Here is an 18,922-nt window from a genome sequence, read left to right on the forward strand (position 1 = left end):
GGCTCACAGACATAGAGAACAAATTAGTGGTTACCAGTGGGGAAGAGTGAAGGGAGATGGGAGGGTTAAGATTGGGGTATGGGATTAAGAGATATGAACTACTATATATAAAATAGATAAACAAGGATATATTGTACAGCACTGGGAATTTCAGTCATTACTTTCTAATAATTTTAAATGGAGAATAATCTATAAAAATTGTTTACCTCTATGTCATATACCTGAAACTAATATAATATTGTAAATCATCTATACCTCAATTAAAAATTATAAAAATTAAAAAAAAAACTTAACAGCAAGCATCCAGTCAATTATCAAGAGTTTGATCTCTAATTGAATGTTTGAAACCTGAAAAGATTATAAAGACTACTATGGAAATAACATAAATTCAGATAAAGATCTGCAGGTTTTATGACAAAAGTTATTATATTTACAGCAACTAGACTTGAAAGAATATACACATATATGTTCTTTCAATAACCCTTGTGCCTTTAATAAGAAAATTTTGAAAAGTTAAGAACAAATGCATTTCTCATGAGTAACCGTTTATATACCATGTTATGAAAATAAAGCATTTCACAAACAAGTTAAATATTAAATTACCGAGACATATATAAAGGCAAAAGCACCATGTAAGTCATAATTATTAAAGAATTCAAGCGAAGGCAATACTATCCATGCTATGTAATAGTAGCTTTGGAGACTACAAATAACAGCTGATACTTTTATAATGTGTTTACAACACATATACCAATTTCATATACATTATCTCATTTGATTCTCACAATTCCTCCATGAGGTAGGCAGAGCAATGGTTTTAATACATCCTGTTCAAGGATGGAGACAATTTTTTTCAGCTTTATTGAGGTATAACTGACAAAATTGTAAGGCATCTAAAGTGTACAACATGATGATTTGATATACGTATGCAATGTGAGAGGATCCCCCTACTGCCAATCAAGGTAACTAACACAGGATGGAGAAATAGAAGTGTCTGTGGTTGGCTGACTCGTCCCGGTTTATACAGCTAGTAAGACATGGAGTTTGAATTTCATGCCTCGAGTCTGTACTCTTCACATTACATCATACTCCTCACCTAGCAGTTACCAACACAAAGAACACATTAACACCAAATTTTGGGTTCTCTAAGATTAGAAGATCTGTTTTAATATATTTCAAGTCCATGTGTCAATTCTTCAGGAAAAAACAAAACAAAATAGAAGTTACCTGGAATCCTCATAAAGCTTCAGTAAGTCTCACAACTCCAGCAACTAGTGCGGTAGCCACGGCCCTGGCAGAGAGAACAAGGGTTAAGTATACAGTAATCCAGTTTTCAATTATGGGTTTTCCTTATTTGGGCAATAGCATTTAAGGAAAACATTAAGTTTTATCTTTACTTGAGGTTCTTATAACAAATGTCAAAAGTCCTTTTATCTTTCAGATATTTTTAATTTTTCCATAGTATATAAGACAATGCTTCTAAAAATTAGTTTTCATAAAACCAGGTGTTTCAACCTAGGCTATTCTATTTCTCAGAGTGTCCACTCCTTGCTCCCAATCTCTGAACACATACTAACTTGATGTAATCATGTTATTTCAAAAACATTAATTTATTTTTAAAGGTTGATATTTATTCAATGCTGACAACACATAATTATCTCCCCTACACTGTTCTTGTTCTAACAAATTAATGCACTTTCAACAGACAATGAGAACCACACATGAAATTCAACTTGCCAGGTAATTTGAATTACAGAGAACTACATACTACATTATGTTAGCCCCAAGAAGTTTAGAAGCATAAGACCATGGGTGTATGTTATATTTACCTTTTATTAAAAATAAATACATATGTCATTTTTGCCCATCATTTATCCTACTTTGGGTATGTAAGAAGAAAAGGGATTTTTTAAAAAATTTCATTGTAGCTTTTGTTTTAGTAGGGGAATGGAAAGAAATTTTAAATCCCCATTTGATTTTTCCTGAAGTGAGTAGCAGTGAATTGTTATCCATTTGAAATGAGAATTATTTTACTACTCTTCTCAGTTCCACAGTGAAAATTTGAAGTAGAAAGAGTTCCAAAAGTAACTATAGTAACAAAAACATAAATGATTAAACTCACTACTTAAAAGGCACACATTCTCAAATTAGACTTTAAAAATCGAGGTACTTTCTGTTCAAAAGAGATACACTTAAAGCATAAGGACGCAGAGAAGTTGCAAGTGAAATGGAAAAGCTATAATAAGCAAATAATTTTTTAAAGCAAGTATCACTAAATTAATATCAGACAAAATAAGCTTAAAGAGAAAAAGCATTGTTAGATACACAAATGGTCACTCATGATAAAATGATACATTTCACCATGAAGATCTATCAATTTTAAACCTATATATACCTAGTAAAATGTCATAAAATATACACAGTACAAATTAATAAAATACAGGGAGAAGGTGACTAATCTACCATCAGAGATTTGAGTACAGTTCTTTCAATCCTTAACAGATCAAATAACAAAAAAATTATCAATGTAAATATTAACCACATAATTAACAAGTTTAATCTAAGAAGCATATATAAAACACTGCAACCAATAATTAGTGAACTAACCATTTTTCCCCACCTAGCATACAAAAAAGATTTTCAAAAGTTAATAAGCTAGGTCACTACAAAAAAGATCACGTTTTAGGACACATTAAATCTTCCATGACTCTTAACCTTGCATTCATCACAGTCAACATCCAAAGTGAAAGCTCCCTCAACCTCTTCCCATCCACTATCGTGTGCCCTTTCCTAACCTGCCATTTGCCATAACACTACTGCACCATCATCCCCATCCCCATCCCCTTCCCCCTCCTCTCTAAAAGCAACGCAATTCCTTTTATTTTCAACCTTTTCTCCAAGCATTCCTTCCACATCTTTGCCATAACTGAAACCTAGCTCTTCAAAGAAGGTACACTTTCTCTTTATTGCTTTCAAGTGGTGATTGTACAGTCTTTCAAAATCCAAATATCACTGACACTCTCCTTTGCTCCAGATCATAATTCCCACTTGCTTCTGTAAAAAAAAAAAAATATTTTGTGCTTTTTAAAAGACTCATGCTGTTTGTTTGTATCATTTTTCCTCCATCCTTGAAACTATCAACTAGAGACCTTCTAAGCACTCTCCCTCATTTATCAAAAATCTGATACTCAATTCACACAGCCTTCTTTTATGCTTCAAGTTCTATCATCATGTTGGGTATTATAATTATTCTAGCAGACCACCCTTCCATAATCTGGACTCTGTTCCTTGACTTTCTCATCTCTTGAGCTCCAACAACCTACTTTATCTCCATCACTCACTTCATTTACTAGCATCTGTGTGTTCTTTCCTCCCAGATCACTATTCCAAGCATTCTTCTCATCACAATCATGTCTCCTTATTTACTTGTCAATTACCAAAATTTCAAATCTTTTATTTTTCTCAATCTCCACTGCACTGATGCATTTACATCTCACCAAAACATTTTCTCTTTCTTTCTGTTCTCCCCCCATCTCTCTCTTCAATTCCTTTTTCATTCAGCTTAGATTTCATGGTTCATCATTTAAATAATATTCTTTAAATGATAGTATTGGCAATATCCTAAATTTTCTAGTCTTTCTTTGTTTTCAACATATCTGTTAGACAAGGCCCTCAAATACTCCTATTCAATTTTTCTGTTCTTAAACATGAGAAGTCAAAGACTACTGCAGGACAAATCACATAACTTCATTCATTTATTATTACTAACTTCAAATGGGGCTTTACCACTGTCTGGCAATCCCACTGTTTCTTTGATTAATTTGATCTCCCACTCTTTGCAAAAGGTCTTTGAATTCTTCTTTAACTTTCTTCTACCAAATCTACAAGCCTATGTATACCTGCACCAAGTTTCTTCTCTCTGAGCTATTACATTAAAATAGATGTTTCTGCTCTCAAGGCCAATAGCTGCTTATGCTTAGAGACTACCCCCTCCCACCTTCTCAGGAATCTTGGGTTCATGTTTTCTTACTTCTATATGGCCACCCCTGTTGCTTCTACACAATCACTCCCTTTCATCAGTCTTCCCCCTTAAAATGTATATGTCCCATTAACTACTAAGTTTAGCAAATCACTTTCCTGAACCTGTTTCCCATTTGCTTTAAAAAAAAAAAAAAGTAGGATAAAGATGGAAATAGTCTGTAAACTGTAAAGTTCTATATAATGATAGTCAGTTTAATATTGTTAGAATTTGTTTCAACTTGAAGATCAAAGGAATTAAGTGACTTCCCAAGGTTTGGTTGTTTCCTAATTGGAAGATCTAGGGATATAACTCAACTCTCCATTATCATTACCTGTTATTTCACTTATAATTAAAATCTAGAAAATTATTTTCAGTAGTTCTAGCTTGAAAGCATAGAAATATTTTTTAAATCGTGTTATTTTTGCTTAGATATAGATGCAGTCAGCATCTTAGCTTCACATTCAGAATTTTAATCACGGGGACAGGCATCTGGTATCTCCACAACTAAATTGGATTTGACTAAAATAGAATCTAAGAGCTGATTAAACTACCTTTATCCCTATCATCAAGTTCCCCTTCACAATTCTGTGAACATAAGATCTCCTTAACAAACTGAACAAATTGAGTGAAAAATCTTTTCCTAAAAGATAAGTCTTTCTAATTAAAAATTTTATACAACGTTATTTTGGGATCAGAATTTCAATAGTTACACAGTACAGTATAAAGTATACCTTTATTTGATGGGGCTAGTTATGTAAAATATTTACAAAGTATTTTTATGAAGATTCAAAAAGGCATGGTCTATTTCTGATTATTGAGACAGATAATCGTTACCCCAATGTCTCTTCTTCCTAACTATGTGTCCTTGGATAGAATACAGAATAGTCAATATGTACTTCAATTGTATTCAAGAAATTTGAATCCACTCAACAAATCTTTGCCCTGCTTACAACACAAGAGTGCTATAGAAATCAAGGTGGGGGGGGGGGGGGTGAATAGCTCAGTGGTAGAATGCTTGCCAAGCATGTATGAGGTCCTGGGTTCAACCCTAAAGTTCCTCCACTAAAAAAACAAATAAAAAATAAACCTAGTTACCTCCCCACTCCAAGAAAAATCCAGTGAGATAATGTATGTGAAAACACCTCAGAAATGACAAGGGGAGAGAAAAACAAATGTCATTTCTAATTCCACTTTTATCTCTGTCTTTAACCAATAAATCAAAACCTATTAAATAGTAATTTACCTTTTAATAGGTATGAATTGTATGAGAACTCACTGACTACCTTTAGTGAATATTTACCACCATGCTTGATATTCCCAATATAATTATTTACTAGGTTAAAGTTAGAAATTTTTAAATTACTAGATATTTATTGTATTTTGGCTAATTTATACCTAGACAAATCTTATAGATGAGTCAAGAAACATAATTGTAATAGAGTTTTACTAGCCCCAATAATTTTGGTAATATGGATTTGAACACATTGACCTTCGAGCATTATGGGAATAGGTAAAAGGGAAAGACATTTTATGTTTCCACAGAAATGTCACAGCAGAAAGGAGAAAGACAGAGGTGTTACATTAAAAGGCAGACTACAGTAAGGATGTGTGGATTATGTTTTTAGGTAATGGTAATTATATCTCTAGGGAACTTCTTTAATGGTCTCCCCCTTTCTCCTGTATTTTTGATCATTTTTAAAATTTGACATATACTAAAGAATATATGTGTAGTAAGACTCCAGTGATGAATACCGCCAATTCTTTCTCTCCCTGTATGCGTTTCTACTCCTCCACTGAGAATGGCTTCTTTCCCCCTTTCATGAAAATTAGGCTGGTCCTGTTTGCTCTGACCAATAAGATACAGAGGAATGACATTCAGGGACTTCTGAGCCCTGGACTTAAGCGGCTAACAACTTCCACTTACTTCCTCTTTGAACACTGATGTTTAGGGCTCTTTCTTTTGGAATTCAACCACCATGCTGTGAGAAGCCTAAGCCCTAGGGAAAGGTCATGTGGAGGAGAAACAGACAAACTGCTAACCATGTGGATAAGCTATCTTGGATGTCACAGTTCTTAGGTAACTGAAGCCCTGGCCAACATCACGTGGAGCAGAAGAACTTTCTTAGCTTAGCCAGCTAAACCCAATCTACTCACAGAATCATGAGTTAATGAAATGGTGGTTTAATGCTAACAAGTTCTGAGACTGTTTGTTATGAAGCCAGACATAACCAAAATAGAAATTGATACCTAGAAACAGAGTGCTACTGGGCCAGAACCAAAATATGTAGCAGTAACTTTGGAACTGAGCAGGAGATGGAGCTGTGGGACCTTCAAGAAACCGTGGCGACTAGAAGAGCAAGGAGGAAATTGTTATCGGAAGGCAACCCTTGTTGTGAAAGGCAACACTGACCTGCAGTAATGTGAAAGATAGAACTGATAAACTTTCCCGCTAAGGGGAAGAAATAACCCAATAAACTTGTGATCTGGCTGAGGAGATTTCAAGGCAGAATATTGAAAATGCCAATGACTTCTTCTAATTGACTATGATCAAGTGTAAAAGAGAGATGAATTAAGTAAGAAACTGTTCAGTTTTGGAGCAAAATTTATAGGAAATATAAAGGGCCCAGAACACCTTTTTCAGACAGCAAGAGGTTCTCAAGTAGGAAACATCTTCTGAGCAAAGGTCAAATCCAGGGAACTTCTAGTGAGACATAGCATCAGAGTCAGGATCAAGGTGCAGCTGTAATAATATTTAAGACCTCAGAAATACTTAAGCTAGTGCCTCATAGATCTCTTAGCTAGACAAAAAGACTTCCAAGAATCTTATGAGCACAGACTATAGTCCATTTAGCTAGACAATAGGTATCTAAGATTTGTAAGGGCACTGTCCTCCAGCACCCTGACTCTCACTCAGCTCAAAGTACAGAGTCCTGTCTTGAATAGATTTGTGGGTGTGCCTTTTGTCTAATGGAATCACTACTTTGACTCAAAGAAAATACATGATATTTTTAAAGGCATTACATCACTTTGGTCTAAAAGGGAGAGACAGTTCAAAAGAAAAAGAGGCTTCTGGACCTTGAATCTTCAAAAATCAACCAGGTTGAGAAAGCTACTCAGCTTCAAATATAAGCCATTTTTCGTGGAAAGAGACCCAGGGTAAAGGGTCAAAATCTTGTAGGGAAGAGCCAAGAGATGAGAACCACTCTCAGGGAGAATTAGACCTTAACTGACATATATTCCCTGCTCATAGAATCATGATGAATTAGACATGTGCCCAAATGGAGTTCAACTTGCTATGGAGCATTCACTACTCTGTCCCTCTCATTTCCCCACTTTTTGAACAAGAGTGTCTGTCTATTTCCTGTCTTGTCATTATATGCTGGATGAGTACGGGGATGAAAACTTCACTCTTTAGTTCATGCATTTTCAGATTGAGAGAAACTGCAGTAAGGGTTGCTCATGTGTACCTGATTTAGATGACAAGATTATGAGCCTTGAGTCTGAATCTGATGGTGTGAGATTTTAAGGTATTTTGGGAAGTGGTGAATGCATTTTCCACACATCAGGAATATGAATTGCTATAGCCAGAGGTACATTATGGTAACTAATTTCCAAAGATGGCTGCCATCAAGCCTTTTTCTTCTTGCATATGCATACCCATTGAGAGGTAAAGGTTCTTTTTCCCTTTCCCCTTTAATCTAGGCTGGTCCTGTAGATTACTTTGACCAATACCATGTAGTGATAATGATGCTCTACAACTTCCAAGCCAGGGCCTCAAGGGGACACACAGCTTCTACTGTTTTTGGAATGCTCACACTTGGGATGCTATATTTTGGATAACCTAGCCATCATGATAGGAAGAAGCCCAACCACCATGATAGAGGAACCCCCAGGTCATATGGAGAGGTCACATAGAGAATTGAGGTGTAATAGCTGAGTTTCCAGCTGACAGCCAGCATCACAGGCCAACCATGTGACTAAGATATCGTGGATGTTTGAAATCCAATCAAACTCCTAGAAAACTGCAGCTCTAGCCAGCAACATGTAGAGCAGAACCACCCAGTGGATCCCTGTCAACTCAGAACTGTGAGAAAAATAAAATGGTTGTTGTTTCAAGTCCATTAAGTTTGAAGTGGCTTGTCAGTAATAGACAATCAAAATAACACGTGTTAATATCATTAAGTAAATAAAATGATTAGTTTCAACTCAATAACTAAAACATCAATATTGTTTCATTTATTCATTTTTTTTCCTTCTTGTCTTCCTGTCCTGCCATCACTCTCACCCTGAAATGGTAACCATGGCCCTGAATTTTTGCTGTATCATCCTTCACATTAAAAAAAAACAAAAACCTTTATCACAAATATATGTATCCCTATATAATAGTTTAATTGGCTTTTTTTTAATAAAAAAAGCTTTATAAAAACTGCATGTAGGCTTTTCAGACTTGCCTTATTTAATCATTTTTCTCATGTTATTCTCACTGCTAAATTAAGTTACAAAATCCACTATTTTTTATTCTCTTGTCAATGACCATTTCAGTGTTACAAACAGCGCTGCCTTGAACCTTCTTACACATGTACTTGTGCACATGTGCAAAAATTTCTCTAAGGCAGAAGTAGAATGATCAGGTTTTAGAGTATGTAAATGCTTAACTTTACAAGATAATGCCAAATTGCTTTCCAAAGTGTATCAGTTTACAACCTTACCTGTAGATGTCTTCTTGATGCATATCTTCATTGGTATTGTCATATTTCTTAATTTTTCAATCTACTGGATGTAAAATGGTACTTACTGCAGTATTAGTTGATGATTTCAGATTAAACATCTTTTCGTGTGTTCAGTCAACACCTCTTAAAATACCTGGTTTCTATCTTTAGCTCTTTTCTACAGGACAGTGATGAATAGTGATAATAGGCATCCTTGTCATGTTCCTTATTTTTAATGTATACAACTTCGTCAAGATGCATTATCCTTTTTTATACAATGTTGAATTCACTTTGTCAATAATGCTGTTGACTCTCGTATCTGTGTTAATACGTGCTATTAGTCTGTAATTTTCTTTTCTCCTACTGAATGTGTCTGATTCTAGTATCAATAAAAGTTATTCAGGCTTCATAAAATGAGCTGGAGAGTATTCCTTCATTATCTGTTCTCTGCAAGAGTTTGTATAAAATGTTGGAATAGCATGGTCCTTGAAAGAGGAGTAAAACATCTGTAAATATGAGCTAGATGTTCTTTATCAAAATTTTAAAAATTATTTCCTATTCAGCACTATTGAGTAAATCTGTGTAGCTTGTCTATTTATTCTTCAGCCAGTTAAAGGAAATGGCACTTTTCTAGACCTTGGTCTATTTTGTCTAAGTTTTCAATTAAGATGCTCCTGGTAGTCTGTTATCATTTTCATCTCTGCTGTATCTACGGGTTAGGACCCCTCTTGCAATCTTTCTGTTGTTTACTTTAGCTCTGTTTTCTTCTTGTTCAAATATGCCAATTTGTTTTGTCATGAAAACAACTTTGACATGTGATTCTGTTTCCTAATCCATTGCTTTCTTCCCTTTCCTGTGTCTCCTTGCTTCAACACTGTCTTCATTCTGTTGTTCTTTTCCTAAGCCACACACATAACCTTTTTCCTCAATTTAAGCATTTAAAGCCATTTCCCTCAAAGTGCTCTTTCTGCTGCATCACCCAGTTTTTCCAAATGTAGTATTTACAGTTAGGTTCTAAGTATTTTTTTCTTTCACCAACTTGTAAAACCATAACTTTAAAAAAAAATTAACCTTTGTTACTGACCTCTAGCTTATTTCTGATTATCCATTTAATACTAACTGTTTTGAAATTTACTGTGACTTACTTCATGCCTAATACATGGTCAATTTTTGCTAATATATAATGCTTAAGAGAATATTCTCTAATTGTTATTATTCTAAATATGTTCATTGAATCAATATTGCTAATTGCATTATTCAAATCTGTTTTCATTCATTTTTTGGTCTGGTTGATTAGTAATTGAGAGCTGGTAAACTCTCCCACTGTTGTTCAATTTGTTGGTTTAGCCCTATAGTTTATAAATTTTGAGGCCATTTAAAAATTATATACAAATCTAAAATTGTATATATTCCTAGTGAACTGATCCTTTTACAATTAGTTAGTAGCCTTCTCCATCTTTAATAACACTATTATAAAGTCTAATTTTGACTTGATACCACTAAAGCTACACAAGTTTTCTTTTGCTATTTCCCTAATGCATTTTTCCATCTTTAAAAAAATCCAGCCTATAGCTGATTTTTAAAAAACTAAATAAATGTTTTTAACTGGGTTTACTCTATTCATATTTATTTTAGTTATTATTTGATTTATTACTACTATCTTACTAATTTTGTACCTCCCCCATCCCAATTTCCACCCTTTTTCTGTACTTTAAACTTTTCTTTGGAATGATTCATCCCATATCTATTATTTTAGCAGTTACATCTGAAATTTTACTGTGCATATTTAACATAATTTCAAAGTTAATCAGTATCTTAACCCATTTTTGAGTAATAAAATTCCTTAGAACACTTTAATTCTAATCACCCTCCTCCCATTTTTATAAGCTATTGTCCAGTTTTTCAATTATACCCTATTTTAAAAGTCCACATTAATGCTGTATAAAATGTTTATTTAGTTTTACCTTGTTACAATCTTACTTCTTATAAACACTTCTTTCATTATGATTGTCTTATATAATAACAACACTTTTGATTTACATATGTTTTTCATTTATTCGCTCACTAGTTCTTCAATTTCAGACCATCCTTTTGGAATCACTCTCCTTCTTGAAGATCATCCTCCTGCAATTTCTTTAATGAAGTTCTACTGATGGTAAAATCTGTTTTTCGTGTGAACATGTCTTTATTTCAGTTTTGCTTGGTACAAATTCCAAGTTGATAATTTGTTTTTCTCAGAATTTGGAGGGCATTATTCCACCATCTTTTGGGTACATTGTTGCTATTGAGAAACCTTCTGAAGTATCTGTCTTGCCTTCACTGATGATCTTTTCCTCCCTTTGATTGCTTCAACAATCCTGTTTGGTATCTCGCAGTTAAACTACTTTAGGCTTGGATTTTACTTATATATACTTGGGATATATTGTGCTTCCTGAATTTATGAATTCATGTTTATCCAACAGTTTTTATTATCTCCTCAAACACTGCCACGCCTCCATCCTCTCTGTTCTCTACTGCTAGTACCTGTAGTCTCTATAATTCTTCCTTCCATATCATTTAACTTCTCTTTTTATATTTATATTTCTAGCACTTTGTTTCTTCTTGCCACACACTGGACAATTTCTTTAGCTCTAGCATCCAGATTATGCATTGTCTCTTCAGCTGAATCTAAAATGATTTTCAACATGTCTGATTTTTTTTTTAATTGAAAGTAACATATTTCCCATCTAGCAGTTCCATTTGTTTCTTTTTCAGATCTGCCTATGGTTCCATCCTTTAGGTATAGTGATGGTGAGATCTTGGAGAACTGAATCCAAAGTTTATTTCTATAGGTTCTTTCTCATGCTAGCTGGTTTCAACTTGTATCTGGTGATTTCTAGTCATGAAATAATATTGCTTTATCTTAATCTATAGGAATCTTGGGCTTATATTTTGCTTCTGCCAGGAACTGTAGGGTATTATAAACTGAGACCCAGTTCACCTGTCTTGGCTGGGGTAGCATCTCAGATTTAGATTTATGTCATTTCTGGTCTGTGGAGAACTGCACATGGAAGTGCTGTAATTGGTATTTGTCATCTAGGCAACCAATGTCCACCTGTATGCTTAATACAGTTTACAGTTCCCAGATCAAAATGTACTCATTTTGTTGGGGAGAAAAAATAGAGGTATGGTTCCTAGAGATTTCCCTTACTTTCTTTGAGTCTATTAATGCATTTTAAAGTGCATTTCATTCTACTATAAAAGTAAATTTTATTCAGGATCCAGTTGTTTTGCAATACCTAATGTACTACTAGAAGCAAAAGTCTTACTTAATATATTAAGTTATGATATACTAACCTGAAAAAGCACATGATTTATGACAATCCTTGCTGATTCAAACCTCTTTGGAAGTTTGCTACCCTTCAGCTGGAACTCAATCAGTATTTTGGAAATGAATGTAGAAACGTCCTAGAGTACGAACTTACCCAATAAGTCATTGCCCCACTTTGTCGAAATTTCTCCTGTTGTTTTACAACCAAGATATTCAGTTAAGCCTGACTACTCAAAATTTCAATGTCATGATCAATATGTAGTTCAGATCAACAGGACTAAAACCTATGAAAATAAACCATCATTCTGAACATTTTAAAAATAGATAAGAAAGATCTGTTACATGCAACTTCTATCCAGATGCATAACTTTATTCTTGGAAGCCTGAGCCATCTATAATATAAGCAGGGCTAAACAAGGCAGCTGGTGATTTCATTTTAGTTAGAAACACACCTAATAGGCATCACGGCAGCAGATCTGGCTGCTATTGTCTCAAATGCAGATGGATTATTTGCATCTTTATTATTCATAATTGTTGGTCAGTGTTCTCTGGATGATCATGAAGCTCTTTGTGTCTCACCCTAATCACTGAAGTAATGAAAGGAGATACCCGCAGCAAGGGCTGCAACTGCAAACGCTGCAATCACACCTAAAAGTAAAACAAACACAAAACAAACGGAAATGGAATGAGCAAAAGAAAGGCTCAACTGATCCTAGGCTTTGAAATGCAGGTAACTGATGGAACTAAACAACAATAATACACACACACATACACAAATACATAGTACACTTACACACATACATATACAGGTCTTAAAAGCCAGCAAAATCTTAGAAGAAAATATACCATTAAGTTGAAAAAATATTTTACAAAGGTTGAACTGGTAATCATGTACTTCACCACCTTAGTAAAACCTTAAAATAAAAAAATGTCTTTCTTATTATACACATAAGCGCACTCACACACATCTAAGAGACAATCTAAGAGACAAACTACCACGTACTTCAAAAGGCTTCTATAAATATTTATACTGACATTCCAGCTATCTCATGCTATTTAGTTGAAACCAAAAGACATCTCCAATAGGCAGGGGTTCTCCATAATTACAATGTAAAGTCATTTGTACAGCCATTGAAAACTATAGAAACTAAAATTTAAGAATTATTATGTTTGGGTTAGTTACTTTTTTTTTTTTTCCTGAGTACTGTTAAGTTAAAACAACAACAAAACTGACCATAGTAGTCAACACAAACACACACACACACACAGGTACAAAGAATTTAGGTAATTAACTGAAGTTTACCTAATGAGTAAGTGACAAGAAAAATAACCAAAATTTCTGGCTTATACCTCTTAGTTAAGTCTTAATGCTTATAAAACATTTCTTGATTGGTATTCCACTAGACAACAGTCTACATGCTCTTTGATCGATAAATCTGAAAAATATTAAAGTAACTGCCACACTTCTTGGAGCCTTTAAAATACCAAAGTGCATTAGAATTTACAGACTTGAATTTGACATTTTTCTTAGAACACGTTATCAAAATCTTCCACAATAGCAATCCTGGGAACATCAGTTTAGAGAACACTGCCCCTACTATACTAATTGATTCCCAAAACTCAACATGGTTTTCTTCTAAAAATGCCAAAAAAATTAATAGGAAGTGCCATCTTTGAGGGCACTTGGGACAATGCTTTATTTAGAAACCTATCTCTTAGAGACTATCACTTTCCATAATACTCAGGACATACTGGCCTAATACAACTCTTTTAAGAAAGCAAAATGAAATGAAAATAATTTTAAAATAACAACAAAACTCAAATCCAAAATACCATCTTCAATGTTACAGAAGAAATATAATACCTATGTTTTGCTGAATTTTCAACACTATTGTAGTTTTAATTGGCTGTTTTGGTTGTTCATCATCTGTGCTGTCCAATGAAACTTCAGTATTCATACAGGAACTCATATAAGCTGCAAGAGAACAATAATAATAAATCCTAAATAAAATGAGAATAATTACTATTTAAAAATGAGTTTTAAAGATCATTATAAAAAAAATATAGAATGAACTCCATTTTCCTTCAATCTGACTTTTTAAAACATAATGAATTTGTTCTTCATTAAATGTAGGCAAATTAAATTTCATGGAATATATGTCAAACTGATACATATTTAAAATATTTTATGTAATTTTGTAACTGAAACTAGAGAGCCACAGAGTTAGTCCTGAATGACTCCCACAAATTATAAACTGATTACCATATGGTAGTAGAGATAAACTGATACCAAAAATCTAACTAGGTAGAACAGGGTAAACTTTCACTCTTAATTGGGATTAATTTATATCATCCTTATTGGTGGTTTTAGCAATTAACATTTTTAAGTAGTTTGATATTAATAATAAAAGCAGGAATCTGCAAACGATAGCCTGTGGGCCAAACTGCAGCCCATGGGACAGACCTTATATGCCCTGCAAAGCCTAAAATATTTACTACTTGGTCTTATATAGAAAAAGTTTGCTGACTCGTGATCTAACCTGGAATTTGAAATATATAAGCACAATGTGATCAGAAATTTGCCCTTTAAATAACTCAATGTTTAGCAAAGTTACGTACATTATTTCAGTTACAGTTGGAAAATAAAACCTGGGATGTTAAGTGCATATTTGAGGGTCATGGGCAACAGAATGAGGATTCAAAGACAAGTTCTCTTTCTATTCATTATGCTGACAATAATTGATATAGGTTAGCTTAGCTGAATTTATTTAACACTGATTAAAAGTGTCTGATTTGAAAACATCCTTAGGGATTATACAGACCAATGGTTTCCTGTTTTTTAACCAGTGCTAGAGAATCTGACAGAAAACTCCAAAATGTAAAATAGATGAAAGCAGAATCACTCTGGTTGAAGAAACGATGAAGGACTCCTGGAGCCAGACTCCCTCTTCCCCCTCAGAGGTGATAGCAGAGTGCTGTTCTATAGAACTCCAGAGAATTATGTTTGAAGGCAACTGCAGTTGACAACTGAACAACATGGGTTTGAACTGTGTGGGTCCACTTATACACAATTTTTTTTTCACTAAAAAACTTGGTCCACAGTTGGTTGAATCCATGGATACAGAACTGCCCATATGGAGAGCCTACTGTGAAGTTATATGTGGGTTTTCAACTGTGCAAGGGTCAGCACCCCTAAACCTGTGTTGTTCAGGGGTCAACTGTACTTCATGGTTACCCCTACATTTACAAAGAAGAGAAGAGAACCACAGAGTGAGAGACAGTAACTACTACTATTACTGCTTGGATTTAAAATATTTTTTATAGACACTGTACCCCAATATACTACACATAAAGATATGCTCACAAGGATGACACATAAATTTATTGAAATTTTGTGTTATCAAAATGGATGAAAAAAATTTGCCTGCTTCTCATCAATTTCCCATGAAGAAAAGGATCATTTTCAGAAATAATCTTTAGTAGCTACCTCATTAGAATCAAGGGGACCACCATTCTTTTTTTCCCTCTTCAAGCATATAACTAGAGTATTTTAAAAACAAACTCAAAACACTTTTCTCTTTTTTTCTACTCCCGTATCAAATTAGTCACAAAGGCCAACAAGTTCTTCTTATAAACTGTTTCCAGAATTATTCAGTTTTCCATATTTCCACTGCTTCTAGTTTTTTCAAAGGCCATAACACTTTACTTTTACACCATATTAGCCCACCAGCCTAAAATTTCCCCTAACTTCACCCATAAGTCTAAAAGTTGAACAGATAGTTCAACTGTATTCATATTAAAAACATACCCCCACCCCTACCCCCACCCCCAACTTTGGCTTTTCTATTAGCATATATCACTGCTAAAAAGCTTTCTCTTTGGGCCACTAAAATCCTTATATCAGATAAAAACAAAAATAATAATGGATGAAGCATGAATTATACCTATTTGCTACAGGAATTTTTTACTTAAGAACTACAGATAAAGAGCACAAAATGGTTTTATTTGTCATGGCATATTACTTACATATTTAATAATGAATTCTTATATGTGAAAATCATGTTCTAATAGGTCAAGCCCTCTGCATAAATAATTCACTTCTATTAAAAAAAATTCCATTGCTTTGCTATTTCCATTTTAAAATCTGTCATAAAAAGTCACATTGATTTGCTATAAATTTGAGATAATTTTACTGAAGCAGAGCATTTTTCGGGGACAAGTAAATCCTTCTAACAATTTGTTTGTGTTTGTTTTTGGTGGGGCTTGTAGAATTTTAATTCAAATCTCAAACACTGTCATTTCACCAATATTTTAATATGTTAACTGAACATTAAATGCAAAAAATATATGATTCAATAGGAAATTAGATATCAACCATTCCTTAAAACCAGGTAATTTTAGCTGCAGACAAATCTTAAATTAATCATGTAAGAAAGCAACCTTTCTAAGCAGCTGTCAGCAAAAGAGCAAGGGCCATGATGAATGCATGCTGAATTGTAGATGTATTCAATTTTATCCCAAGCTGCTGATAGGTAGGACTATTTAGAAGCTTAAAATGAAATGTTAGGACTTGAACTCCTTAGTTAGTTGTCTTCTTCCCCATCCCTAAATTCTAAGTTAATGAGATTTCTCTAGTCAGTGATTTAGCCATGAAAATACGTCTTCAGCACTACTTTTTCCTTTGTAACTAAATGATCAATGTTTAACCAAACAACAAAAATTAATTTCACCTCTAATATCAAGACAGAATTGGCAAAGATGGGTTTCACCAGGTTTCAAAGGTGTGTCTCCAAATTTTTAGCTGATACAATGGATAAAGTACATCTGAATTATTAAGTTAATATCAACTAGGAGATGACTAATGCATTTAAGAAATTTTAAAGCCACAGTTATCCTTCACCTTAAGTGAGTCATTTTGACAAACAAATTGTTCTTCATCCCTTAAGTCATTTAAAAGTATGTTATTTTAAACTACTTACTTGGCAAAATATGTATTTTAAACATAGCAACTACTTGGCAACTATATTACAGAACAGAAATAATTAAATAATCAAGCAAATAATAACATCAAATACTTAGAAAATAAAGCTAGAAATTTATAACACGTTTAACAATCCTAAATGTATAGTAATTGATTTCAATTTTTGAATTTGAACATTTGAACACTGAATAAACCTTTCATGGTTTATTTTATATAGAAACCCTAATTCCAAATATTTAGCTATACACACTATATACAGAATTACTTTAATAAATATAAATGTTTTTCATTATAATTCAGAAGATCTATTATTTAAAAGTCTCATAATTCTAGTAAATATCACCTTATAGCTATGTATCTCTTTCTGCTTAGAAAGTATTTTCCCTAACATTTTTACTAAATTCTGGTACTAACCCCAAAAGAATCTGGGGTTCAGAGGGAACTTCTTTAAGGTTACACAGTTGTAAGTGGCAGACTTGGACTCAGCTAAAATACTATCTTGGTAAAATTATGCATCTAGTATTTTTGAATAAATGAGTAAGTGCAAAAGTGAACATAATTCTAAACCAACAGAATGTTTATGTAAAAGCACTTAATTTTTCTATTAAAATGTTTACGTTTTTATCCCATCCCATAATTTATTCTTTTGCTATTAAATAACTAAATCATTCCTTCTAGTTCAACAAATACTTGATGAAGCAAAACTAATGTAATTCTAGACGTATCTTACTTTTGGCCACAATACATTTGATACCACTGTTCAATTTCTAAAAAATTTACAATTACTTTTACTGTATTCATCCTTCAAAACAAACTCAAATGTCACCTGCTCTAAGAAGTCTTCAGTCAATCACTTATAGGAATAGTGTCTGTGCTAAATGTTCTGATAATCCTCTGTTCATTCCCCTACTATAGAACTAACCATCTTGTTTTAGAATAACCCATTTCTCTGTATTTCCCACTATACTGTGTGCTTCTTGAGAGTCAGGACTATATGTCTGATCACTAGAACCCTAATGTCTAATACATAACTGGCAATCAACAAATAGTAATCAATCGATCATTGTGCTGAGATTGATGTAAGTTTCAAAAACAGGACAGAGTCCTAAAACAATTATATCTAACACACTGAAGTAATACCTTCAATACATTATATAATATTAGAAGAAACAGATAATAGTATCTAGACCCATGAGTTTGACACAGCACTCATTTAAGTATACACACCTAAACTTTCAGATTGCTGTTTTATTTCCTTTCTCCTGGTAATATTAAACTCTTCCTACTCAGTTAATCCATCTCTACACTAGTCTGCCATAAAAACATAAAAGAACAAAGACAGGAAATAATTTTAAAATACAGTGCAAAACATACAACTGTGCCAAAATTAAAAGCTTATGAAAATCAAAACCCACAAAAGACAAGTAGATTAATATTTATGTAACACCTAAAATTTAAAAATACTTCAGTCACTAGTTCATGCTAACTTACTTAACATAATACAAACAATGCTAATGATAGCGCTTACTAAAGGAAATCTGAGCAACAAGTTTAAGATATATGTAGTATACATATAAATAATAAAAAAATTCATTAGGGAATAGCATTTAAATCTGATATTAATAGACAAGAAGTATATTTACTTTAAGGCTAAAATAAGTCTTCTAATTGTAAAAATATTTTGAAGAATCCAAAGAATCACTCAAAACTATGGAGCTTTTAATGTATTTGAGATTATCCACTATATATTAAAAACCATCAATTTATACAACAGGTATGTGCCTCCAGTTAAAATGAAACATAAACATAGTAATAATAAAGAATTAAAAAATTGAAAGAATATACTAAAATTTGAAAATACTAATGTCAAGCCTTTGTTACTATAGACTATAGGTTATTGC

The 18,922-nt window shown here is 33.3% G+C and overlaps 1 protein-coding gene across 2 annotated transcripts in view; it reads right to left on the reverse strand.

Annotated features, from left to right (window-relative positions):
* Window positions 1-10,665: 10,665 nt before the first annotated feature.
* The window catches only part of ODR4 (odr-4 GPCR localization factor homolog), a 35,431-nt gene continuing 27,174 nt past the window's right edge, over window positions 10,666-18,922 (reverse strand). For both annotated transcript variants that reach the window (XM_010992098.3, XM_010992097.3), the window contains exons 13-14: window positions 13,905-14,015; window positions 10,666-12,688 (exon numbers count right to left, since the gene is read on the reverse strand). In XM_010992098.3, coding sequence (XP_010990400.1) covers window positions 12,621-12,688; window positions 13,905-14,015 — 179 coding nt within the window. In that variant the 3' untranslated portion in view covers window positions 10,666-12,620. The remainder of the gene's footprint in view (window positions 12,689-13,904; window positions 14,016-18,922) is intronic.

The sequence above is a fragment of the Camelus dromedarius genome, chromosome 21 (genome assembly GCF_036321535.1).
Source record: "Camelus dromedarius isolate mCamDro1 chromosome 21, mCamDro1.pat, whole genome shotgun sequence".
Classification (NCBI taxonomy): Eukaryota; Metazoa; Chordata; class Mammalia; order Artiodactyla; family Camelidae; genus Camelus; species Camelus dromedarius.